This window comes from Terrapene carolina, unplaced genomic scaffold (genome assembly GCF_002925995.2).
Source record: "Terrapene carolina triunguis isolate 2854851 unplaced genomic scaffold, T_m_triunguis-2.0 Scaffold95, whole genome shotgun sequence".
Lineage (NCBI taxonomy): Eukaryota > Metazoa > Chordata > Testudines > Emydidae > Terrapene > Terrapene triunguis.
The window spans coordinates 50493128-50519521 of NW_020664446.1; the positions used below are offsets into that span (position 1 = coordinate 50493128).

The 26394-nt window shown below is 44.5% G+C and overlaps 1 protein-coding gene across 2 annotated transcripts in view; it reads right to left on the bottom strand.

The window, feature by feature from the left end:
• Nucleotides 1–26394, bottom strand: part of BICC1 (BicC family RNA binding protein 1) — a 212838-nt gene that overhangs the window by 105409 nt on the left and 81035 nt on the right. For both annotated transcript variants that reach the window (XM_024209767.2, XM_024209760.3), the window contains exon 3: nucleotides 6121–6190. In XM_024209767.2, the coding sequence (XP_024065535.2) occupies nucleotides 6121–6190 (70 nt within the window). The remainder of the gene's footprint in view (nucleotides 1–6120; nucleotides 6191–26394) is intronic.

A 26394-nucleotide genomic window follows, 5' to 3' on the forward strand; every position in this document is an offset into this window, starting at 1 on the left:
ACACACTAAAGCATCTGTTACTTGTTAGAGCAGGAAATTCCTGTGTTTTGATCTTTATAGAATAGTTGAGAGTCAGTAATTAACTTGTGAATTCTGGCTTTTGTGAAGTCATACAGGATATTTTTGCAGTTTTGTTAAAAACAGGATCTTCAATAGGCAAATTCCTTACATTCTAAACAGATGGAAGGTCCAAACGTAAAATATTCTGTGAATCAACTATTTAGGGGGGTATATATCAAGTTTGCTATCGTTTATTAATAAATTACCATCCTTAGTAATAATCATACATACATCATCTCATACGTAGCACTTTCTGACCATGGATCTCAAAGCTTTATCAACATTTCACAGCCTAAGAAGAAAGAGGTTAAGTGACTTACCCTTTTTCAGGTCACTTAACCTTTGTGCAGTGGTTCCTCCCACACCACAACTTATCTGCAGTGCCAGAAAATATAGCTGGGTCTCCTGACTGCCATGCCCTATCTACTGAACCACAATGCATCCTAGTATGTACACTTTGCATTACAAGTGTTAATGCTCATGTCTAATATATTAACAAGACAATATACAACCAGTCATTCCTGTAATAGCATTAATAGCTGCCGATCATAAAAGCCAGATGATACATTAGTGAGAAAATACTGTAGTAAACCATAAATTATTTTCATGCTAGATTGAAAAGCACACAATAAGGATGTTTTTCTGATTATAGGGGGGTTTTTTTTAGATCAATAACAAAAAGCCACAAAATACATCTACCAAGTACTAGCCTACCAAAATTTCAGACCATCTTTACTAGTAAAATTTACTAATTTGGTGATAGTGAAATACTGTCCTAGGATTTAGAGCATAAGATAAATGTGGTGCGGGGTATCTCCATTCAAAGTACTAAAAGTTTTCTGCCTGTCAGTCTGTGGATCAACAATTCTTTTCTATAAGCCTTACTCCTGTTCCTCCCCAACAAAATGACTGCTAATTAGATACTCATTTCCCGGTCAAGAAGATGGGCTACAGTCAGAGGTCTCAGAACATTGAGTCTGCCCACAGACAGTTGGCTGGTTACACTGTGCTGACTCTCCTCCTCAGTTCCAGCTGCTAAATTTTATGAAATGAAGTCAAGATACATCAAACACTTTGCCAGTATTATTTTTCCATATAAACAATTGCTGTGGCTGCAAATGGGCAATTTATTTAAATGTAAATGGGATAGGAAACAGTGTGGACTATTAAAATGTGGCCATCCTATCAAAAATTTAGGAACCCCTAGGGACAGGTTTTCTCCCTACATATTGTTGTAATGTACTATCTTGTGTGTATGTACACAATCTCCCACGTATACAATGACTGATCAGAGGATACAAGTCTTTAGCCCTGATGCTGCTCACACCCTGTAGCCCAAAACCTCACTGACGATTTTTAATGGTGTATCACATTGTAGAAATGTCTCATTGGCAATCTACCACCACACTAAGTTTCTTTTGGCATTAAGATTTTCCAAGTTTCTCATTCTCATTATGTGTGCATGCTTTGGACTATATTTCCTCAGTTGTATTAGTTTGCATTTTTCCAAGCTAGATTTCATTGTTATTTTCTGCTCATGTTTCTAATCTCTATAACCCTTTTTATTTCTCTTCTCTCACTGGCATTCCCCCTTACTTCTAATTTAATGTCATAAGCAAAATTCATTAATTCACTTTTTATTTCTTCTCCTAGTTCATTAATGAAGATGTTCAAGTCACCTACACTTAGCACTGTTCCCCATGTGATGAACTGGGAAAATGTCTATTATTTCCTATGGCTATTATCTGTGACTGTTTCCCTGTTCAATTGTGTGATATTGTCTTATATGAATGCATAGAGCTAAATCAAAGCTGTAAAGGGGTTGTTGAGCAGCCATGCAGGAAAGGTGCAATGACACAGATATGACAGCCTCTCAGGTACCCAGCTTCAAAGGAGTTAAGATAACTGGGCCATCAACTGGTGAGAGAATATACCTACCTGGCTCCCATCAAGGCAAGGACGTTTTGCTCTTTACTAAGCATGGGATGAAAAGGAACTCAAAAAGCTCACAGACCTTAGAAAAAGGAGAATTTGAGGTAAGCTGAGAGTTGCTGGCCAGGATGCGTGAGTGAAAAGACTGACAGTCAAACATTCAGAGACAGGGACAAGGCTGAAGCATTTTAGGATGTTCCTCCCAACTCAGAGATGGAGAATAAGCCCGATATGCCGGAGATGTCTGTGGATGGAGAGGTTACGCTTAGGTAAGGAAGCATGTGTGCTTATTTTAAAATCAACTTCTCAAAGCACTGCGAACCTACCTGTTGGGCAAAATAAATCAGGCTTTGTTTTGAAGAAACTTTCTGTCTCACTGCAAATGTATGCTACTACAGGCTCCCGAAGAGAAACGCTTGCAGGGTCGAGCCCCAGTTACACTTACTGAATTTGTCACAGTTGGTAGCCAGGAGACTGTACCCAGGTCCTAGTTTGAAAATGAGTGAATTGCAAAATTCCACCCAGACAGGTAAAGGGCCTGACGCATAACACCTGTAGGGCTCCACCCCAAGAAGAGACAGCAGTGCAGTTAGCTTGGTAACTGTGACAACCCAAACACAAACCAGAACTCAATACATTCCTATTGCTCTACCCTTTGTTCATGGCTTTTGGCCAAATTTCCACATAACAGTGTGGCTATCCAGGCAGATTTGAGTTAATTTTGCATGCAAGACCAAATATCAAATATTTTATTAATTAAAATCTAAACAGTATTACATGTACTGCTTTCCCTTTACTTTTTTTTTTAATTCTGTTAGAACAACGCAAGGGAACTCCCCCTCCCCCCACCGCCTTCTCATTTACATCTCAGGCTATAGCAGCTTGTGAAAGTCATGAAATATTGAGCCTAAAGTAAGCAGAAGAGGATCCAGGTGGAGAACACATCTTTATGGAGAATCTGCTTTTTACCACTGACTGTGAGCATTCCTTTCCTACCTATGTGATCCTCACCTCTCTGACTACCACTAAATAAATTTTTCCCTTATGCTTTCCATCTAGCTATTCTTTCCTCAAGTGGTATGCATTCCTAAACACATAGATGTGCTTTCTGTCTCCATGCAGCATATGGGGAGAGGGGGGAAATCTCTCTTAGGCTTGGTCTCTCTGGCTCGTAAAAAAATAAGAGCCTGCACCTTTATGAACAGACCTTTTTGTCCTCTCATGAGTTCTTCCTCTGTTTAAAAGGTTACGGGAATATGACCATTTTGGTTTATGAAATGAAAGTTTAAGAGTCTACCATTTATCAGAGATTTTAAGAAGTTTGCAAATGTGAGAGCCTAACTCCATTTTCTGATATCTTCTACTTTGCCACCATAAACATAAAATAACCACAAAAAGTAGCTGAACTAATTGTTTGCAACACTGAAAAAGTCCATCTATCAATAGTCTTCCCTTTTGACAAACATTTCCCTTACATTTCAAATAGATTTATGGACAATCCATCTTGGCTTTCTCATGTTTACTTTCATCTGTGCACCAGCGGCAACCAAAATGCCCTCGACACTGTGAATCATAGAATCATGGAATATCAGGGTTGGAAGGGACCTCAGGAGGTCATCTAGTCCAACCCCCTGCTCAAAGCAGGACCTAATCCCAACTAAATCATCCCAGCCAGGGCTTTGTCAAGCCTGACCTTAAAAACCTCTAAGGAAGGGGATTCCACCACCTCCCTAGGTAACCCATTCCAGTGCTTCACTACTCTCCTAGTGAAAACGTTTTTCCTAATATCCAACCTAAACCTCCCCCACTGCAACTTGAGACCATTACTCCTTGTTCTGTCATCTGGTACCACTGAGAACAGTCTAGATCCATCCTCTTTGGAACCCCCTTTCAGGTAGTTGAAAGCAGCTATCAAATCCCCCCTCATTCTTCTCTTCTGCAGACTAAACAATCCCAGTTCCCTCAGCCTATCCTCATAAGTCATGTGCTCCAGCCCCCTAATAATTTTTGTTGCCCTCCGCTGGACTCTTTCCAATTTTTCCACATCCTTCTTGTAGTGTGGGGCCCAAAACTGGACACAGTACTCTAGATGAGGCCTCACCAATGTCGAATAGAGGGGAATGATCACGTCCCTCGATCTGCTGGCAATTCCCCTGCTTATACAGCCCAAAATGCCATTAGCCTTCTTGGCAACAAGGCACACTGTTGACTCATATCCAGCTTCTCGTCCACTGTAACCCCTAGGTCCTTTTCTGCAGAACTGCTTCCTAGCCATTTGGTCCTTAGTCTGTAACAGTGAATGGGATTCTTCCGTCCTAAGTGCAGGACTCTGCACTTGTCCCTGTTGAACCTCATCAGATTTCTTTTGGCCCAGTCCTCTAATTTGTCTAGGTCCCTCTGTATCCTATCTCTACCCTCCAGTGTATCTACCACTCCTCCCAGTTTAGTGTCATCTGCAAACTTGCTGAGAGTCCATGCCATCCTCCAGATCATTAATGAAGATATTGAACAAAACCGGCCCCAGGACCGACCCTTGGGGCACTCCGCTTGAAACCGGCTGCCAACTAGACATGGAGCCATTGATCACTGCCCGTTGAGCCCGACAATCTAGCCAGCTTTCTATCCACCTTATAGTCCATTCATCCAGCCCATACTTCTTTAACTTGCTGGCAAGAATACTGTGGGAGACCGTATCAAAAGCTTTGCTAAAGTCAAGGAATAACACATCCACTGCTTTCCCCTCATCCACAGACCCAGTTATCTCCTCATAGAAGGCAATTAGGTTAGTCAGGCATGACTTGCCCTTGGTGAATCCATGCTGACTGTTCCTGATCACTTTCTTCTCCTCTAAGTGCTTCAGAATTGATTCCTTGAGGACCTGCTCTATGATTTTTCCAGGGACTGAGGTGAGGCTGACTGGCCTGTAGTTCCCCGGATCCTCCTCCTTCCCTTTTTTAAAGATAGGCACTACATTAGCCTTTTTCCAGTCATCCGGGACCTCCCCCGATCACCAAGAGTTTTGTAAGATAATGGCCAATGGCTCTGCAATCACATCCACCAACTCCTTTAGCACCCTCGGATGCAGCGTATCCAGCCCCACGGACTTGTGCTTGTCCAGTTTTTCTAAATAGTCCCGAACCACTTCTTTCTCCACAGAGGGCTGGTCACCTTCTCCCCATACTGTGCTGCCCAGTGCAGTAGTCTGGGAGCTGACCTTGTTCGTGAAGACCGAGGCAAAAAAGTCATTGAGTACATTAGCTTTTTCCACATCCTCTGTCACTAGGTTGCCTCCCTCATTCAGTAAGGGGCCCACACTTTCCTTGACTTTCTTCTTGTTGCTAACATACCTGAAGAAACCCTTCTTGTTACTCTTATCTCTTGCTAGCTGCAACTCCAAGTGTGATTTGGCCTTCCTGATTTCACTCCTGCATGCCTGAGCAATATTTTTATACTCCTCCCTGGTCATTTGTCCAAGCTTCAACTTCTTGTAAGCTTCTTTTTTGCATTTAAGATCAGCAAGGATTTCACTGTTTAGCCAAGCTGTTCACCTGCCATATTTACTATTCTTTCTACACATCGGGATGTTTTTTTCCTGCAACCTCAATAAGGAGGCAGAATGACAGAGTTTTAATTCAAGTATTGCTTCAATAGGAAATCAGGTGACACACACACTCACTCATTCTGACAACAGTTTGATTCCTTGACCTATCGATCTTAAATACAATCAGTGTCCAGTTCCATAAATAAAAAAAAAAAATCACACTGCTTATATTGTCTTAATTTGGACTTACAAATTTAGACAAAATTGTAGACACATCCATGATTACATTGACAGCCAGTCAAAAGCTTCAAACACATTTAGAGTTCTAGACTACGTTTGTAATTTAAAATAAATTGCTACACAATGTCAGCTAAACTTCTAAAGCTTACAAGACAATTCAAATGAGTAGAGAATCAACACTTATCCAAGAAAAATAAAAAGATTAAACAAAGCTTTAAGGTCTAATATTATGGGAAATCACCTTATCTGTGATTAAATTAAATGCTGTTACTTCAGTGTTGACTTTCACACACACACACACAAAAATCAGTTTTTTAAAAATATGAAAGTAAAAGAAGTGAATATACCTTTTTTGGACTTTGCCCCAATCTTCAGCTTGGATGGCCAAGCAATCTGTGTGTTCGTTTCTTCCATAATCTGTTAAAAGAAAAAAAAAAGTTAATTTAAAATGCAACTTTCCCCCCAACATTCTATATCTTCTAGCGTTCCTTTTTGGTGAGATCATATTCATCTTTTTTACACATGCTCTAATAAATACATTTGAAAAGTATAGTTAATGTTAAGGGGGTTTTGAGGCGGGTTTGTGTGTGTGAGGACAGGAGGTTGATGTCTCGTGATTCCAAACAGCCTAAAAGATTGCAAGTAGGAACCAAGGAAGTCACAACTTCAGTGGCTTCATCCAGCTGCCACTGGAGTCAAGGGAATGACCCCACTGACTTCGGTGGGAGTTTGATCAGGCCCATAGAGACAAAAAAATCTATTTTCTTAATTCAAGTATAAAAGTATTTTTACATAAATCTTAGAATTTTAACAGGCTCATTTTGAATGCTTACAGACTAAATTACTTCTGCTTGCATTCAGTATATGTTGCCTAAGTTTATGTTTCACTATTCTTTAGTTATTTTAAATTTGAAGAAGAAATGTTATCCCTAGAATAGTTTATAGTCCAAAAAATCTTTTGCTTATTGGATTTAGCAGCTCATGCATCCTTTCAAAGAGCTAGAAATCCTATTTTTCTGAAGTCAGCTGATGTGGCTTGCAACTTGCCTATAAAATGTTCACCCTCTGAACATTAACAGAAAAATACAAGTTATCTTGCAAAAAAATTCCAATTCTGTGGGCCACATCCTCATCTGATGTGACTGCACTCACTTCAAAGGAGCTACATCAATTTATTCCAATAGAGGATTAGGCTATTTATTGTTCAGTAAGTGATTTGCTATTGTGCTCTCATGCCTTACAATTTAATAATATGTAATATTTCATATAGTTTTAATGGCTTCCTTTTCAATTATACCAACAGAAATATTTTTATAACTCAAACAATGCAATTTATACAGTAAGTGCTTTTGAATACCTTTTTATAAAAAATAATTTTTTAAACTACTTATTTATTGAGCTAGACATTTTGACAAAAAAATTCCAATCAGCAATTGGAAAAAAAATGCCAAACAGTACAATTTAATCTATCTTGGCACTGTCCACAATGAATATATATATATTTTGGGAATTTAATTTTTATATATATATATAAAAATTAAATTCCCAAAATAAATAACCAGACCACTTTGAAAAGGAAAACTAATACATTAAGCGAACCAGAAAACATTCCAACATTCATTGGTCCCGTAGAGTAGCAACGTCCTGGACAGACGCACTAATTTAAGAATTCCTAAATGTATACTCTCTGCTGCCCAAATCAATAATAGAATTCCTCTACAGTCACAATTTCTAGATTAGCACACCATGTGGAAAAAGTGAAAATGTCAGCCAGAACTCACTGTACTACACTTTGTATGTGTTTCAGCAACTATGGGATAATAAAATTCAGCTGGAGGAAGACATTTCCAACAGAGTGAAATTCTATCAGGAATACATACATATTTCTGAGCAGCCTCCAGTCCAGATGTGAAGAAATCCACGGGTAAGAAATCTGAGTTATAGATCAACCAAAACTCCCACTCACATTGACTTCATTTGTATGCATTTCACTTCACAAAGGAAAGACTGGAGCACATGGCAGTTTGAAATCTCAGTTGTTTGAAATCTCACTCATTATTTGAAGTGGTCACACTTTTGGAACTACCAAAGAACGTACAAGTTTAAAAAAATAAACTAGCAAACCCTTTAAAAACATAGGCAAGTCTACTCAAATACAGAAGGGGAAACAATGGTACTGTGCTATGCTCTTCCCGTCCCTCCCGATTTAGTGGAAGCCATTCTCCAGATAGACAATAAAATTCAGGTTCTGAAGCTGAAAAGAACCCAGAAAGGCCAACCCCATTTTGCCAAGTTCTCTTCAAAGGCAAATCAGCACTAACTTATATGAGTTCTGTTCAATGTCCCTGTCTACCAATGAGGGCTCTGCAGGCAGTGACCATCATGGGAGCCTTTGACAGCACAGCTCCACTGCAGACAATGTTAAAGTTGCTTAGCTAGGAGTTAATGTGGAGGCAAAAGGCCTCTATACAGACAGTGATGGCCAAACCCTGTGCTTCTGGTGGGCAGGGAGGAAGGAGAACTTTACTCATCACAACAGAAAAATCAGAAAAGTTTCTTAACAAATGCATTTTTCAGTCCCTTAGGTGGGTTATTTCAGAAAACTGGAGCCCATGACCACTGTGATGAAAGAACCTCTTAATGCCAACTGGCAAGGGGGTGTATCGTGGTTACAGGAATTTCCTGAACCTGGTATCTACGTTCTGGTTCACCTAAGAATGTTATGTGAAGTCTCAAACAAAAAGCTGGCATCACATCGGTCATCCAATATCATTGTGAAATGTATGTAAGGAGTCAGCATATGTTTTTTAAATCTGTATTGGGAGGCTGGTCACCAGCAAAAACAGGTTTTCTGTCAGAAACAGGTCGATTATCCATCTATCTGTTTATATGTAAACTGAGTGTTCTCATTCACAATGGTTCTATCAATGGTCTGAACAGAAAGTAAATGAAAGATTACAAAAAAGAGTTCCAAAATAATCTAACAGGCAGAAAAACACGAGAGGGAGGCGGGGGGGGGGAGAGGTTCACTTCAAAAGTTTCTTCGATTATATTTGGGAGGCAAAGATGACATGGACATCCCTCACTTAGGAAGTGAATGGACATCGGATTTGCTTCATGAAAGTGGGAAAGTGGGATCTCAACCAGGCTTGGTCAAAAACACTGGAAACAACCTTGGGTGAGAAACTTCTTTAGACCAGAGGATAACGGTTAGTTAATTTTAGTCTCTAGCAAGCCTGTTATGATTTTGTTATATATATAACCATTTGTTTCCAATATTATTACTCACTATCTCTTGAATCTCTCTTTTTTGATAAGTTTATTCTTGTTTTCACTATATATGATTAGCTGGGAGGAAAGAGTAAAAAAAAAAAGACAATAAAACAAGGAGGGTGGGATGCTAAAGAGAAAGATCAGCTATAAAAGTGGCTGGCAGGGGGGAAAAAAACCTCACTGGAATAAAAGTTACACACCACTATTTCCTTGTCCTCTCAATAAAAATATGGAATTCTGTATTTGGAACAATATTAGGAGGAAAATCCTTCTATATCTTTATGTCAGACCAAAATGAAATTCAAACCTGTAATCTAAAAGGTGTGCACATTTGGGGGTACAGGAAAGAGACACATTTAGGATTTTCAAAAGAGTCTAGGAGTCAATTTTGAAAGGAAGTCAATAGGAGTTGGCCACCTACCTCCTTTAAGCTCTTTTGAAAATGCAAGCCTATATTTTTACTACATTTTACAATATCTAGGCTAATGTCCTATTTATTTCCTCTCACCCTTAACATGAGAGACAGTTACCCTACTTTTTCATAAAGCCTTTGTTGTGATTAGAGAACATTAGGCGAAACAGAATACCATCAGTTTACCAAGACAGCCATGTCTGGGTGCATATAAATTAAGTATGTTCTATGAGTCCATAATCTCAGAGCAGATATTACAAGGATTTCTCATTTTATATACTATCACTATCATCCAACTCAGATTAGTAAAGTTTACTGTAAATGTTACAATCAGTTATCAAATAATCTCCTACATAAGTTTGGAAACCGTGTGCAATATGGAAAAAAGAAATAGGAACATGCTTCTTTATTGCACAGTTGTATCTCTTTCTTCATTTTTGCAGCAATACACTCATTCAGTTTCACAGTTATTTTAGTCTTGTAAACTATTTTTACTACTTAAAAAGCTTCCTGTTTTCATTAGTTTCTTTCGAGAAATGACTGGGGGTTACTCCTAACAATCAGCTTTAAAAGAATTTAAATTACATTTCTTGATGTAATCATCCTGTAATCAAAAGTAAACTTCAAACACATAAATCAGACAGTCACCTACTTTAGTACAACTTAGTTCTTGCAATCTGGAGAGTGAGACTGAGGTTGCATAAAAACAAATTATGAACATTACATATTTTATGATCATTTGCTTTAATTTTTTAACTGAATTCTATAACAGAACTGAAAGAGCCTTACAGAATTTTAGAAAAAGGAAAAAGATGAAGATTTACTATTTATCAAGCACAAAGTAGTTAAATTCAGACGAATCCTAGAACTATGCCATAGTAAGAGGCAGAATCTCACATTACATTCTTTTATTTTGGTTTCATGGTTGTCTCATATTTTAGAAACCAAAATGCTAGCCATCTTGTGATACTTTTTTCCTGAAACAAACTGAGAAGCAATCCACAAAAAAACTCAATCATGTGTGGCAATCAAAAGACAAGGTGGTTGAGGTAATATCTTTTATTGGACCAACTTCTACTGGTGAAGGAGACAAGCTTTTGAGCGGTCTGGTCTTGGAAAGTCACACCTAAAACAGCTAAAACAAGGTGGAATGGATTATTTAGCATAAGTAGTTAACACATTCTAAGGGATCATTCAAAGTTAAGTGGCCAGTTAACACCTCTGCAGTCACAGGACCAAAATAGAGGGGTTAGGGGGTTACAGATTGTTGTAATAAACCATAGATCCAGTGTCTTTATTGAGATCATGATTTTTACTGTTTATGCAAAGTTATGAATCTAAGGTATCAGACTCGTCTTTGGAAGGTGCTGTGCAGGTTCCCTGTGAGGATAAGGATTGAGAGGTCAGATACGGAGTGACCACTTTGTGAAAAGCGTTTGCCTCTGGGCGATACTGTATTTTTGTCTCATCATTTTTCTGTGTGAGTTCATTTGAGAGCACAGTGATTGTCGGGCTTCACCCACATAGTTATTGGAGCATTTAGTGCATTGGGTGAGGTATACCACATCTGACTGGCATGAGAACAACCCATGGATCTTGAAAAGGTGTGTCGCAGGGGGTATTGATCATCCTAGCACTGGAGATATGTCTGCTGGTTTTGCATCTGTTGTTCTGGCAGGGTCTGGTGCCGATTTGAGTTGGTGGGTCCCAGTCTGTAGGGAACTTGCTCTGATGATGAGCTTGGTGAGTTGTCTGAAGGCCAGAAAGTGGGGTTGCAAAAGATTTCTTTCAGGATGTGGTCCCATCGAGTATGGTTGTAGTAGTCTAATGACACCTCTTACGGGTTCCAGAGTGGGGGGCTAGGTGACAACTAGGGGTGTGCAGTCAGAGGGATTTTATTTCTGTATTGAAGCAGGTTCTCTAAGGGTATTTGGGTGGCCCATTCCATGATGCAATTGTCTACTCTGGTGGAGTGTCTTTGTTTGGTGAAAGCTGGTTTAGATGTGTTAAGGTGTGTATCCCAGGCTTTCTCCTGAGAGCATACGCTGTGGTATCTGAGCGCCTGGCTGTAGATAACAGATTTATTGGTGTGTCTGGAGTGGTTACTGGATCTCAGAAGTTAGGTGTGGTGATCTGTGGGTTTTATCTATATACTGTAGTTGTCTGTATGGTTTCACTGCTGAAGCGGATTGTGGTGTCCAGGAAGTTGATGCTGGTGCAGGACTGTCCTAGCGAGAGTTTGATGGATGTGGCAATGGAAGGCTTTTATTGGGCAGGGATCAATATAGAACCACACACTACGCTGAAAACAAGCAAGAGAGAAGCAGGAATAGATTTCAAACTTAACCAGATCAGCCAAACAGTGGCAAGTGATAAATAATATGGGTATTTACTTGCACTTTAATTACACAAGTACTTAAATTACTAAACATATTGGGTTAAATTCAATACTGGTGTAAGCAAATGCCACTCTAGAGGGGTCAATGGGTGTTTCACCCACTTACTACAAAGCTGAATTGTTTTGGAAAGGTGTGGATAGGGGAAGAGGATTCCTGCTTATCAGAATTATGTAAATTGGAAGACTGTCTGGGTCCCAAGCAGGGTAACTGTGCAGGCAATTTGGTTGCAGGACTACAGCTCTGCTTAGGTTTCTTGCCTGTCAGATGATCAATTATTATGCCAAATAAACGAGGAAAGTGGTTTTCTTCAGGTGAGTGAAAGAATTGATTGCTTGGATGGGGCTTCACCAGGGGATGGAACACACAACAGAAAACCTGGTCTGCTGGAAGAAGGATGCCTCTGAACTGGGGACAAAGAGGGGCCTGAGCCCACCTGGATGCTGGACAGACCCAGATGGAGGGTGCTGAGACTTTCTATGCTTGAGGTCCTGAGAACTTCCTGTGCTGTGTTCAAACGTACAATAAGCCCTTCTGTTTTACGCTGGCTGAGAGTCAGGGCTGTCTAGAGATCGGGGTTGCATTGCTCCTCTGGGTGTTGAGGCCCTGGGGGTCCAGAGCAAGTGGACTCCCTGAGGGAGCTTATGGAAAGAGACAGGCTTGTTGCAGGCTCAGGGGTGGAGGGGCCAAAGGGCATAACCCCAAAGAGCTAGAGCAACCATCGGAGAGGGCGGTCACACTGAAGGGGGCTAACTCCCAGGGACCAAATGGAGCAGAGAGAGCCTGGATCCTGTGAGTCTTTGACGACACCCTCGGCAGCTGAGAGCTGTGGGGACCGCACCACCCCAGGGTGCAGGGCTGAAGCAGAAAATGCCACGGAGGTTTCTGAAAGTCACAGAATCCGTGATCTGCATGACAAAATCTTATCCTTACTGCTAACATAAGAAACAAGGGAACATTTCAAGAAATTGAAAGGCCATAAATTTAAAACTGATAGAAGGAGAGTTTTGAAAAAACACAAAAACAAAAAAAAGCCACAGCAGACAGCCCTTGGAAGTTATTGCAACAATATGTCACTGAGATCAGGAATTCAGCAGGATTCAAAACAGTATTTTGCATTTATGAGGCTAACAAGAACATCTAGGAGTTACAGTAGTAGGAATGAAAAAAAAAAAAAAAAAAAAACCTACCCTAGAAGTTTGGAAGAGATATAAACCCTCATTCTTCAGAATATAAGCCAGCGTTGGAATGGGTTTAGAAAGAACTTTTCGTTATGGGCAGGTTATTCCATAACTTCAGCGTTTGTAGCACACTGCCTTCGAAGTATCAGGCGGTGGCCACTGTCAAAGACAGGTTACTGGCTAAGAAGGACCACAGGTCTGTTATGGAAATTCCTATCTTCTTAAATTGGAACCCTAAGAATTGCTCTCCCTTCCCATCATCCCAAAGGAGGCCTCAAAGACCCAGCTTTCTCAGAATTGTCCCAAGGATCTACGAGAAGATCTCAAAAGCCATGACGGAGAGACGATACAGCCGGGATGCAACGCAGTGCCGCGTGAAAATCAAGGACCTGAGACAAGGCTACCAGAAGACCAAAGTGGCAATGGACGCTCCGGATCCCAGCCCCAGACATGCCGTTTCTACGAGGCACTGCATTCCATTCTAGGTGCGGCCGCCACCACTACCCCACCACTGACCGTGGACTCTGAGGATGGGATATCGTCGACGGCCGCTTCGTCGGAGATGTTAGCGGATGGGGAAGATGAGGAAGGAGATGAGGACGAGGAGGCAGTTGACAGCGCTTACAACGCTGATTTCCCCGACAGCCAGGATCTCTTCATCACCCTCACGGAGATCCCCTACCAACCCTCCCCAGGCGTTAACCCAGACCCTGAATCAGGGGAAGGATCAGTCGGTAAGTGTTTTAAACATGTAAACATTTATTTTGAACAGAACAGGAATATTAACAGTGGGTTTTTCATGATTAGTTTGCCCTAGGCGCTTAACGTTTTAGTCCTTGGCAGTGCAACTACTGCAAAAGAATCTAACAATGTCCGGTTTATCATGATTAGTTTGCCCTAGGCGCTCTACTTTTTAGTCCTTGCCAGTGCAGCTACTGGAAAATAAGGTCTATATGTCCGGGGATAGAGCTGAAATCCTCATGGGACATCTCCACGAAGCTCTCCTGGAGGTAATTGGAAAGCCTTTGCATGAGGTTCCTGGGGAGAGCGGCCTTATTGCGTCCTCCGTGGTAGGAAACTTTTCCGTGCCAGGCTATCATCAAGTACTCTGGGATCATTGCCTCGCAGAGCATGGCGGCATACGGCCCTGTTTTTTGCTGGCTTTCACGCAGCATGCGGTCTTTCTCTGAGTCAGAAATCCTCAGAGTGATGTTGCTCATGGTGACCTGCTTTGAATTAGGGGAATGTTAGTATTGGGATTGCTTGCCTGTTCCTTTACATAACTGTAACCGGCGGTTTACAGCCACGCAGTGGAGGCGGGAGAGGGGCAGCATACAGGGATCTTTCCCGGGGACAGCCGCGAGGGGGTGGGACAGGGGCAGAGTTCATGCTTGCTGGATTGCTGGCAGCAGGAACTGGCCAACGCTAGGAGCATTGCTTTGAACGTGAAAGGGGGGCACTGCTATAAATTAAGTTTTAAGCAGCCAAAAGTCTACGGCTTACCATGTCAGCCAGCTACCCGAATTCCGCTGTCCTGCCCCGCTTGTCTGATCTCCACTGCAAGACCCCAGGCACTGAATGCGAAGGCCGAAAATTCGACCTTGTCCTGAGTGCGCATGTGATAGGTGCTGTGCATGGTCTTGTTCACAGAGAAAGATTATGTTCATTGTTCACAAAAATGTATCTTTGTGAGGAATTCACTCCCTTTTTCCCATCCCACAGCTGCGACTGTCTCCCGACCTACCCCGGCATCCCCCTCCCAGAGGCTGGCGCAGATTAGGCGGAGAAAGAAAAGAACACGGGACGACATGTTCTCAGAACTTATGGGCTGCTCCCGAGCCGAGGCGGCCCAGCAGAACCAGTGGAGGGAGAACATGTCGCAATACCAGCGATCACACAGCGAACGGGAGGAGAGGTGGCGGCAGGAAGACCAGCAGGCGACTCAAACGCTGCTTGGACTAATGAGGGAGCAAACGGACACGCTCCGGCGCCTTGTGGATGTTCTGCAGGAACGGAGGCAGGAGGACAGAGCCCCGCTGCAGTCTATCTCTAACCGCCCTCCCCCGCCACAAAGTCCCATACCCCCCTCACCCAAAGTCCCAAAAAGGAGAGGTGGCAGGGGCCGTGAAAACTGTCACTCCACCCCTACACACTGCTCAAGCACCAGAAGGCTCTCATTCCCAAAAATTTGATAAGTCCTTTCCTTCCCGCCTCACCCAAGCCCCCGTCCCAGTTTCATCCCCTAACTGTGTAGTTGCTAATAAAAAATACGTTTCTGTTAATTACTGTTTCCATCATGTTCTTTTAGAGGAGAGTGTGTTTGAAGGGGGGGAAGGGCGTTGCTAATTGGAAAGGACAGTCACCTTTACCAGGGTACAGACACGGGGGCAGGTTCAGCAGAAGGTCACACGCACATTGCAGTCACTAGGCACCCTGGTCAGTCTGGGAGGTGGTTTTCATGTTCTGTGTGGGGGGGGGCTATGTGACTTTGTGGCAGGGGAGGGCGGTTAGAGATCTTATGCAGCGGTCCTTAGCCTGGATCACAGAGACACGCAGCAGGGGATCTGTAACCGTCCTTCCCCGCCACAAAGTCACATAGCCCCCACACACAGAGTCCCGAAAAGGAGGGGTGGCAGGCTCCGTTGAAACAACCAGTCCACCACTGCGGACCGCTCTAGGAGCAGGAGCCTGTCATTCCTCGAGTTTAGAAGTGTTCTTTCCATCACTACGCCCGCTCCCCACCACAGTCTGCATCCCAGTTTCAACACTTTACCGTGAAATCCGTAATAAAGAAAACTGTGTTAATTAACAAAGTTCCATTTATTTTATTTTTAAACGTGTGTTGTAAGGGGGGGAACGGGGTGAAGGGGGTATGTAACTGGAGAGGATAGTCAACATTAACTGGGTAAAGAAACGGGGGCAGGTTCAGCTTCTCTTTAAACAAACTTAATAGTCACAGGTTATCCTGCTCACTGAGGAACCTAGCTTTCAAAGCCTCCCGGATGCACAGCGCGTCCCGCTGGGCTCTTCTAATCGCACGGCTGTCTGGCTGGGCATAATCAGCAGCCAGGCGATTTGCCTCAACCTCCCACCCCACCATAAAGGTCTCCCCCTTGCTCTCACAGAGATTGTGGAGCACACAGCAAGCTGCAATAACAATGCGGATATTGGTTTCGCTGAGATCACACCAAGTCAGTAAGCTTCTCCATCTCCCCTTGAGACGTCCAAAAGCACACTCCACCACCATTCTGCACTTGCTCAGCCGGTAGTTGAAGAGTTCTTTTTCACTGTCCAGGGCGCCTGTACAGGGCTTCATGGGCCAGGCCATTAGCGGGTAGGCTGGGTCCCCGAGGATCACTATAGGCATCTCCACATCCCCAACAGTTATTTTGTGGTCTGGGAAGTAAATACCTTCCTGTAGCCATCTAAACAGACCAGAGTTCCTGAAAACGCAAGCGTCATGAACCTTGCCCGGCCAGCCGACGTTGATGTTTGTAAAACGTCCCCTATGGTCCACCAGTGCTTGCAGCACCATTGAAAAGTAGCCCTTTCGGTTAATGTACTGGCTGGCCTGGTGGTCCGGTCCCAAGATAGGGATGTGAGTTCCATCTGTAGCCCCACCGCAATTTGGGAATCCGATCGCGGCGAAGCCATCTATCATGACCTGCACGTTTCCCAGGGTCACTACCTTTGACAGCAGTAGCTCAACGATTGCGTTGGCTACTTGCATCACAGCAACCCCACGGTAGATTTGCCCACGCCAAAGTGGTTCACGACTGACCGGTAGCTGTCTGGCGTTGCAAGCTTCCAGAGGGCTATGGCCACTCGCTTCTGGACAGTCAGGGCTGCTCGCATCCGGGTGTCCTTGCGCTTCAGGGCAGGGGACAGCAACTCACAAAGTTCCAGGAAAGTTCCCTTACGCATCCTAAAGTTTCGCAGCCACTGTGATTCATCCCAGACCTGCAGCACTATGCGGTCCCACCAGTCCGTGCTTGTTTCCTGGGCCCAGAATCGCCGTTCCACAGCATCAACATAACCCATTGCCACCATGATGTTCACGGCGCGGGGTCCCGTGCTTTGTGAGAGGTCTGTGCCCCTCTCAGACTTAATGTCCTCACCGTGCTGCCGTAGCCTCTTCACCCGATTTCTCAGCATCTGACACTGAAAAAGGTGGACAATAAGGTGCGAGGTGTTGACAACGGCCATAACTGCAGCGATGATCGCAGCGGGCTCCATACTCGCAGTGCTGTGGCGTCCGCGCTGTCACTCGCCAGAAAAGTGCGCGAACTGATTGCCCGCCGGCACTTTCAGGGAGGGAGGGCGGGAGTGACGGTTTAATGACGACAGTTACCCAAAACCACCCTCGACACATTTTTTGCCCCAGCAGGCATTGTGGGCTCGACCCAGAATTCCAATGGGCAGCGGGGACTGCGGGAACTGTGGGATAGCTGCCCACAGTGCACCGCTTCCAATGTCAACGCTTGCCCCGTTACTGTGGACTCACAAAGTCGAATTACTGTCCTTAGTGTGGATACACACGTTCAACTTTGTAATATCGGTTCCACAAATTCGATTTAAGTAAAATCGAACTACTCTCGTAGTGTAGACATACCCTAAGAAAGCTGAATTGATCACAAAAAGTTAGAAAATTTAACTGTAATCTGATGATCCTTTAAATCTTCTGTTAAAGAATTCTCTTCTGCTCAGAAAACAAAGAAGCACAGATTTGTTCAGATGGATAACAGAGTACTAGTACCTTGAGAAAGAATAGAAGAAGTTTTACTTAATAGCCCTATAATTTTAGTTACAATAAGCAGAATTCAGAAATTTAAATAAATTCTTGTTAGAAATTTAGACTAAGCCCTTAATAATGAAATAAAAAGTTGTAGGCCAAGATGTACAAAAGTGACTAGTCATCTTGAGACATCTAAAACTCCTACCCCTTAAAGATATTAAGTTGGGAGCCCAAGAAATGTGGTCCTCAACACTAAATACTTTTAAAAATCTTATCAATAAAATATAAAACAAAAAACTGATTAGTATATAGAAAAACACAGTAAAATAAAATAGATTACTAAACAAGCAAAAGACGGAACTGAAAATCTACAAAGCCATCAGAATAGCACACTGTAGTTTCACTGGAATTACAGTACTTGATTTACTAAATATTTTCTATGGTTTCTTTCAATTAACCTTCCACGGTTTCCTTTCAATTAACCTGGTCTCTCCCTGAATTACTAGGGTCCTCTTAACAGTGCCTCAAACACTTAAAGAGGACTTGGTGCTGATTAGCACCTTAGAAATCTCTATAAAGAAAGGAAAATGCAAAAGAGTGGCAAAAGGAGTGGATGTCTGCTCAACAACAGAGAATCTCGCACACATTTGGAGTGGGCATAGATGATTATATACATCTATTACATATATAACTTATATTAGATACAAGGTCAGCGTCTGAATAAGATTACTAAACATGAATCACCACTAGACACTAAAATATTCCCTTTAGGACTCTTGGTGGACAACCCACAGTTTCTTAAGTTTAGGCAGGTAAGTCCATACCAAGCTAGACATTCCATACACAGTTGTTTTAAGAAAGGCAATCGCTTATTTTGGCATACCCTTACTTGTGACATTAACTGTATAAAAGTTCAAATCAGAAAGAGAAAAAATATAGGGGTTTGTGTAGTAGTCAAACTGCATTTTACTGAGTTTCCAGTAGCTAACCCTAATCTCCATTCATCCCACTGATTCAGTATTATGTGTTGCTCAATATTCCTTTGTCAATTCTAGGCTTGCACCATTTCCTGATATTAAAGATTCAGAGAAAATGTATCTTCTCTAAAGTTCTCATGCTTTCAATTATATCTATTTAAACTATGGAAAATTCAATAAAAGTTTTTTTAAAAAAACCTCAAATCATTAGGCCAAACATACAAGAGAAAAATCCTGCATCAAGACTGATCAAATCCAGTTGTGTGATGAATCACTGTTTCTGTCACTCCCTCTGTCCTAACTTTAAGATCTGAAACAATTTTAACCATATAATGCAACCTGTCTGGCAGCAGCTAACTTCATCCCTGATGAGCCTGTGATAGAATAACCAAGTCTGTGCTTTCTGATTCCCAGATATCTGCTCCCTGGCTCTGAAATAAATACTGTAGTGTAGTGGTTTCCCCACTCCTCAACTTCATCTTCCCTTTACAATGTTATTTTAAAAGAAAAATATAAATGTATCAATCCATTGAAATCCATGTCCTCAATGGAAAGATTTTTTTATTAAAACATTTGCACGGCATGTAGCCATACATATATTGTCTACATGTTTAACTGATCACCAAGATTTTTTTTGTCTGGCCCTTCCTGGCAGGACACTGGCATCTGCACATCATGTAATTGCTGGTCTTGTCAATGGAAGCATGGCTCAAAAAGAATGCCTTTTTCAGTTTTGAGGAGGAAGAGAGGAGCCATTTCAAAGCAGATAAGAGGCCCCATGTATCTTTCCAACAGCAGTGTTTTCAAATAAATATTAACTTTTTTTTTTTAGAATAGTCAATATTTATTCTCAGAGTAATCCATTTTTACATTCATAAAGTCCATATCTGTTCATAATACCACCATTTACATAGAGATTTTCAATCAAGTGCTTCACAATAATTCCAACAATGTATACCTTTGTACAAGTGATTTAATTATAAAGACACAGGAAGTTAAGAGACTTGCATAAGATTACATAGCAAATCAGCAGCAGAGCCAGGAATGAAGTCCAATAATAGCAAAATAGCGTAGGCAAGAGAAATAAGTGACATGGTTATGGCCTTTAAAAACTGGGCAACTATGCTTTTTCATAAACAAATAGTTTTATTGGAAAGGTTATTTTACTGTTATCCTAAACATTAAGCCTTTGTATGCAAGTCTGAAACACTGTCAGAGGTGCATATTAAAATTTGTAGGTGAAGAAATACAACCAAATCTACTTTATTTGGATAGCTTGGCACAATCTGTATAATAAAACAAAGGTTCTTACTATTAACATTTGTAATTCTCTGTATACATGTTAAACCACCAAAGATTCATTAGTCCTCTTTTTCCTTTCAAAAGGTACATTTAAAACTTGTTATGAACAAAGCATTCCTAGTAGGTGCTGGTTAGGCCTCTGCTGGAGCACTGTGTCCAATTTTGATCAACAATGTATACAAAGGAGGTAGAGAAACTGGAAAAGCTCCAGAGATGAGGGACAAAGATGATCCAAGGGATGGAACACAAGCCATAGGAACAAAGACTGAAGGAACTGGGTATATTTAGTTTGGAAAAGAGGAGATTAAAGGGCGGGGGGGGGGGGAGGGGAAGAGAGACAGGATAGTAGTGTTCAAATACTTGAAAGGCTGCCATAAAAAATGGAGAAAAGTTGTTCTCTCTTGCCACAGAGGACAGAACAAGAGGAAATGGGTTCAAACTATAGCATAGCAGATTTAGATTAAATCTCATAAAAAAAACCTTCCTAACTGTAAGAACAGTAGGAGAATGGAACAGACTGCCTAGGGAGGTTGTGGAAGCTCCTTCATTGGAGGTTTTCAAAAAGAGGCTGGATAGCCATCTGTCTTGTATGGTTTAGACACAACAAATCCTGCATCTTGGCAGGGGGTTAGACTAGACTCTTGCTGTTTAAAGCTTTTTAAATAGTATAGAAAGAACTCAAGTGAGCAAAGTAGAAATAGAAGAACTTACAAAGCACATTTAGAATGATAAACAAGTCAAACTTTAAAAACCCAGTGCAGAGCAATTCCTTCTCCCCTCCCCCGTCCCCGAAAAAAAGCTGCAAGAATCTTTATTGTATTACAGCCAGGGGTGAAAGTAACTTAAAGGACTTACCGGTACGCCGGAGTCCTGAGCGGGGGCGTGGCCTCAACTGGAAGAGGTGGGGCCTTTCAAGAGTTAAAGGCCCTGGGGCTCCAGCTGTGGCTGGGAGCCCCAGGGCCTTTAAATCACCCCGGAGCTACCAGCTGCAGAGGCGGCTGGGAGGCTCAGGGGCAAATTAAAGGGCCCGGGGCTCCGGCCGCCGCGGAGCTCCAGGCCCTTTAAATCACCATGGGAGCCCAGCTGCCGGAGCTCCGGCAACACTTTAAAAGGCCTGGGGCTCCCCGCAGCAGCTGGAGCCCTGGGCCCTTTAAAACACCGCCACGGAAGCCGGTCCAGTCCGGCACGGCATACTGGCTCTTGCCGGTACGTCGTACCGTACCGTACCAGCTTACTTTCACCTCTGATTACAGCATTTGCTTTCATTTTGGAATATAAAATATAATAGAATCTCAACTATTCTAACTGCCCTCAATTATTTGGAATAGATTTCTAAGTATTAGAATTATTCTAGGTATTAGAATTCCCAGATAACTGCTGTAAATCAATTTTATATCCTGAAGAAAAGCCAAATCCCTTCAGAAGGGATAATCAATTGAAAATAATTATTTGGTGTTTGTGTACCTAAACATGACCTGCATATAATACTTTATATCCCTGCTGACCAGTTTTTATGCCACTCATGTGGCGATTGGTCCTGCTTTGAGCACTATGGGGCTCCGCCATTCACTCCGCGACTCTTCAACCACCCCCAGAGCCAACATCATATCGAGCTCTCTCCTCACCGTCTCCCACATCTTCCTGGGGAGTGGGCGGTGGGCATCCCTCACTTTGTGGCCGGGGACGGTGGTGATATGGTGGCTGGTCAGCGTGGTCTTCCCAGGCTGTGTTGACAGGACTGTGGGGAAAGCTGAAATCAGTCGTTGTACCTGCTCCTGCTGGACTGGATCAAGCTCCAGGCCTATGGCCGCTGTCCCTGGTTCCCCTGGTTCCCCCGTCAACGGCCCTAACTCGGGTTCTGGAGAGTATGGGGCAATCATCAGGCCCTCCCGATCTCTCCAGGCCTTGAGGAGGTTTACATGGTAGACCTGAGTGTCCTTCCTTCACCCCAACAACCCCACTTCATAGTCAACAGGCCCAATGCGTCGGGTCACCTCGAAGGGGCCTTGCCACTTAGCTAGCAGCTTAGACTCGGCGGAAGGGAGCAGCAAGAGAACACGGTCTCCAGGCTCAAAACTTCTCATCTTGGCCCCTTTGTTGTATTGCGCCTCTTGGTTACATTGGGCTTTCACCAGATTCTCCCAGGCCAAGACCCCCAACTCTCGGAGCCGCTCTCTCAGGTGGAGGATGTACTGGATGGATTCTCCGACGCGGGTCTCCTGCTCCTCCTAGGTTTCTTTTAGGAGGTCTAGAATTCCCCTGGGCTTCCTCCTGTAGAGAAGTTCAAAAGGGAAGAACCCTGTGGGACCTCTTGCATGGCAAAGAGGAGTGCCGGGAGCAATTTATCCCAGTGCCGGGGATCGTCATCCACGAATTTCCTTAGCATGGCTTTCAAGGTGCCATTAAATCTCTCTACCAACCCACCCGTCTGAGGGTGGTAGACTGAGGTCTTAAGCGCCTGGATATTCAGCAGCCGGCACAACTCTGCCATTAGTCTAGAAGTCACATTAGTCCGTTGGTCCATTAGTATCTACCACGGCAGGCCGACCCGAGCAAAGATCTGCAAGAGCTCGTTAGCAATGACCGGAGCCATGGCGGACCGTAGTGGTACCGCCTCTGGATACCGTATTGCATATTCGACCATGACCAGGATATACTTGGGGCCCGAGCTACTCTTCTCCAAGGGCCCCACTAAGTCCAAGCCTATCCATTCAAAGGATGTCCCAATCACCAGCAAGGGCACTAGGGGGGCTCTTGGTACGCCTTTTGGGCCAGTCTTCTGGCATTCGGGGCAGGAGGCGCAGTAGTCTCATACCTCCCTATGGATGCCTGGCCAGAAGAACCTCTGGGCCACCTGTTGTAGCGTTTTCTCCCTCCCCAGGTGCCAGCCCATGGCATTGAGTGAGCTAAGTGGAGCAAGTTTTGCTGGAACCGCCGCGGGACCAACAGCTGGTGCAGGTCTTCCTTCATCTGTGGTTCCTGGACTACCCGATAGAGTAAATCGTGATGGATCTCAAATTGGGGTACTTGCTGCCGGCGTTGGGGCCGGTCTTCCTCACCGGGTGGTCCCATCGCCTGTTCCCAGGCCCGACTGAATGTGGTATCCCCCCGTTGCTCTTCCAGGAAGTTGGCGTCTACCTCTAGCCATCTATGGTCCTCTCCCGTCGGGGCCTCAGTAGGGGTCTGGCTCCCCTCCTCTATCTCTGGATTCCCCGAGGGCCCCTCCAGGGGATCGTCCGCCGCTGGTTGGCCTAATAATCCAGGCCTTCTAGCACACCCTCCACTTCTCCTCCCGGGCTGTGTACCCTACTCCCGCAAGAGGTCAGCAAAGCCCGGCCAGTCACGTCCTAGGATCACGGGGTAAGCCAACTTTAGGCCCACCCCAACTAGACACCGCACTTGGTGCTGAGCAGCCTCGAGCTGCACCCAGATGGTGGAGTATGGCTTCACGTCCCCGTGAATACACTGCAGGCTGATGGGGGCCCCGGTGGGCCCGGAGGGCTTTACCAGCCCAGCCCGGATGACCCCCTGGCTACACCCCGAGTCCACCAAGGCCCAGGTAGACGTCCTGTCTACTTTCACCAGTATGACTATCTTCCCCGGCTCCCAGCAGCCCACACCTGCCCATAGTTACAATCCATGTATGGGCACTTCCTCCGGAAGTGCCTTATCTGTCCGCACTCATAGCACTGGTTCCGCTTCCCTTCTTCGGTTGAGGTGTGGGGGGGCTGCCCTGCCTCCCCGGCGCGTCGTCTTGACTTCTTACGAGGTCCGATCCAGATGGGTCCTTGGCGCTGCGGGTTGTGTGGGCCCCTGATGGCTGGGCATATCGACAGAGGCCTCCCCCGTCCACCTTACAGGCCCCCCGGGCAGGGTTCGGGTTCCGTTCACCGGAGCCCCCCATTTGGGGCTGGTCTTCAGTTCTCCCTCTACTGCCAGGTAATCCTCCATTAGGAGGTCGCCTCCGCGAGGGTCCTGGGACGGTGTCTCTGCACCCATTCTCTCCTCCCGGTGGGAAGGGTCTGCAGGAACTGTTCTAGTGCCACAGCTTCAGCTACCTGAACACTTGTCCGTCTTTCTGGTTCCAGCCACCTCCAACAGAGGTCACGGATTCGCTGGGCCACGGCTCATGGTCTGGCTCCCGACGTGTACCGTTCTCTGCAGAGTCGCTGGCGGTAAGTTTCAGGGCTGACGCCTGTTTCGTCTAAGATGGCAGCCTTGACCTTCGAATAGTCCAGTGCGTCCTGTGGATCGAGGTTACGATACGTGGCTTGAGCTGGGCCCGTCAGGTAGGGTGCTAGAATGGTGGCCCAATGTGCAGGGGGCCATTGTACGGCAGTTGCAACCCGCTCAAAAGTCACCAGGAAGGCCTCGGGGTCATCCCCCAGCCCCATCTTTGTTAGGCGCACTGGTAGTCCTCCGAGCCCCTCACTGGCGCTGCTCCCTGCAGCGCCTAGGGGAGGACTCAGTGCCTGTCCTATCAGCGTTGCCATCTGCTGCACCAGTCGCTCCTGGTTAGCCTGTTGGGCCATCAGCTCTCGAATCAGCTGTTGCTGCTGCTCTTGTTGCTGCGCCGCTGGCAACTGTTGTTGTGCTGCTAACTGCTGGAGCAACTGCGCTTGCTGCTGCTGCGCCACCTGCTGCTGCTGGTTCTCCAGCAGCCATTTCAAAAGCTTCTCGGGGTCCATTTGGGGCGTCTGAGTCCTTGTCTCAGGCCCTGTTCAATGCCCACCTTCTCCACCAGTTGTGGCGGACCGTGTACCCCAGCACCCCTTTGTGGCAGGGGTAGGATGGGGTGCCGGCGCCTCACCATTCTCAAGTCCTAACGTCCGCCTCTCTGCAGGCGGTCACTGGCGGCCTCTTGGCCTTTCTCCCTATCACCACCCCATCGGGCGTGGTAGCGTGACCTAGCGGTCGGAGTCTATATAAACCCCCTTACGAGCAGGTTAGCCTGGCCCAGTGGCCAGAGTCCATATAAACCCCCTTACAAGCGGGGTAGCACGGCCTAGTGGCCAGAGTCCATATAAGATCCCTCACGGTTCGGGGTTAGGGGGACTCGGGCCCGCCCTCTCCACTGAGCCCCAACCCAGGGCCCTGTTAGTGGCAAGCTCTCCTTGCCCCTCGCTCAGCGGGGATCTGCCTGCAACACGCCAAGCGTCAATGCAGCGCTAACACTGTTTGTCTCTAGAGTTCCCCTGGGTCACTTCCTACCGTGAATACCAGTTCATCTGCAGCAGGGGGTCCTCTGGTCTGTTCCTCCCCTGGGACGTCCTCCGTCGGGGTCTCAGGTAGTGCCTCGGCTTGACTGACTCCTGGATCCTGGCTCGCAGGCCCTCCCTCTGCAGGAGCTAGCGGCATGCATCCTTTTCCTCCGGCGGTCAGCCCCGACTGAGCTGATCTGCAGGCTTTTATATCTGCTCTCCAGTTGGAGCATGCCCAGCAGAGCTTCTGGGGCATGGCTTCCTCTGCTAGGAAGGAAGGGTTAACCCCTGCTGTACCGGTGCGGGGCCACTCTGCTCCATCACAGAGCCAAACACACAAGCGATTTAATAACTGCAGTGGGTGCACGCTGACGTAAGTTAGGTCGACATAATTTTGTAGTGTACACATGGCCTTATTGTAGTATAGCCACAAAATAGCCCATAATATATTGGCAACCAACACCACCTTCCAACATAGTGAAATAAATAAAAGAAAGCTGAAATGCTTTGACCGGGTAATACTTCATCAGAATTTGTAGTTTGAAGTCAATGTGACTTGTGCTCCTAAATCACTATGGTACTTTTAACAACATTAATCATAGGCACCTAAATATGGACTTAGGAACTCCTAACAAAACTTTGACCTATGTGCATAAAAAATTCACATGAATCCGTTAAAGTATTGAAAATTTAAATAACTTTTCATTGTTAACACTGAAGCAATTTGTTTCAAAATGACAAAGATGACACCATAGAAATATCTAATAAAAATACTCATGCTTTCCTTATGCTGCAAAAAATGCACACAATTAACTTTAAGCACTACTCTAAGCCCAACAAGACTATTCATCTGAGTAAAGTTGCATCCCTATTTAATTGTTTGAAAATTAAAGACCCTATTTCTGAAATGCTGTGTGGAGGATTGTTTTTTTGTTTGTTTGGTTTTGTAACAGTTTTGTAAAATTCTAATAAGATACCTTACCTGGAGTTGCAATTTTAAAAAAGCAACGTTTATAATTTAGTTCATTATACATTTATAATCTAAAGTTACTATGTCACACATTGCAAAAAGTCATTTCATAAAACCTCAGCCTGATTTAAAATCAATGATAAAAATACCCAAGTGATTTAAATGATGACTACA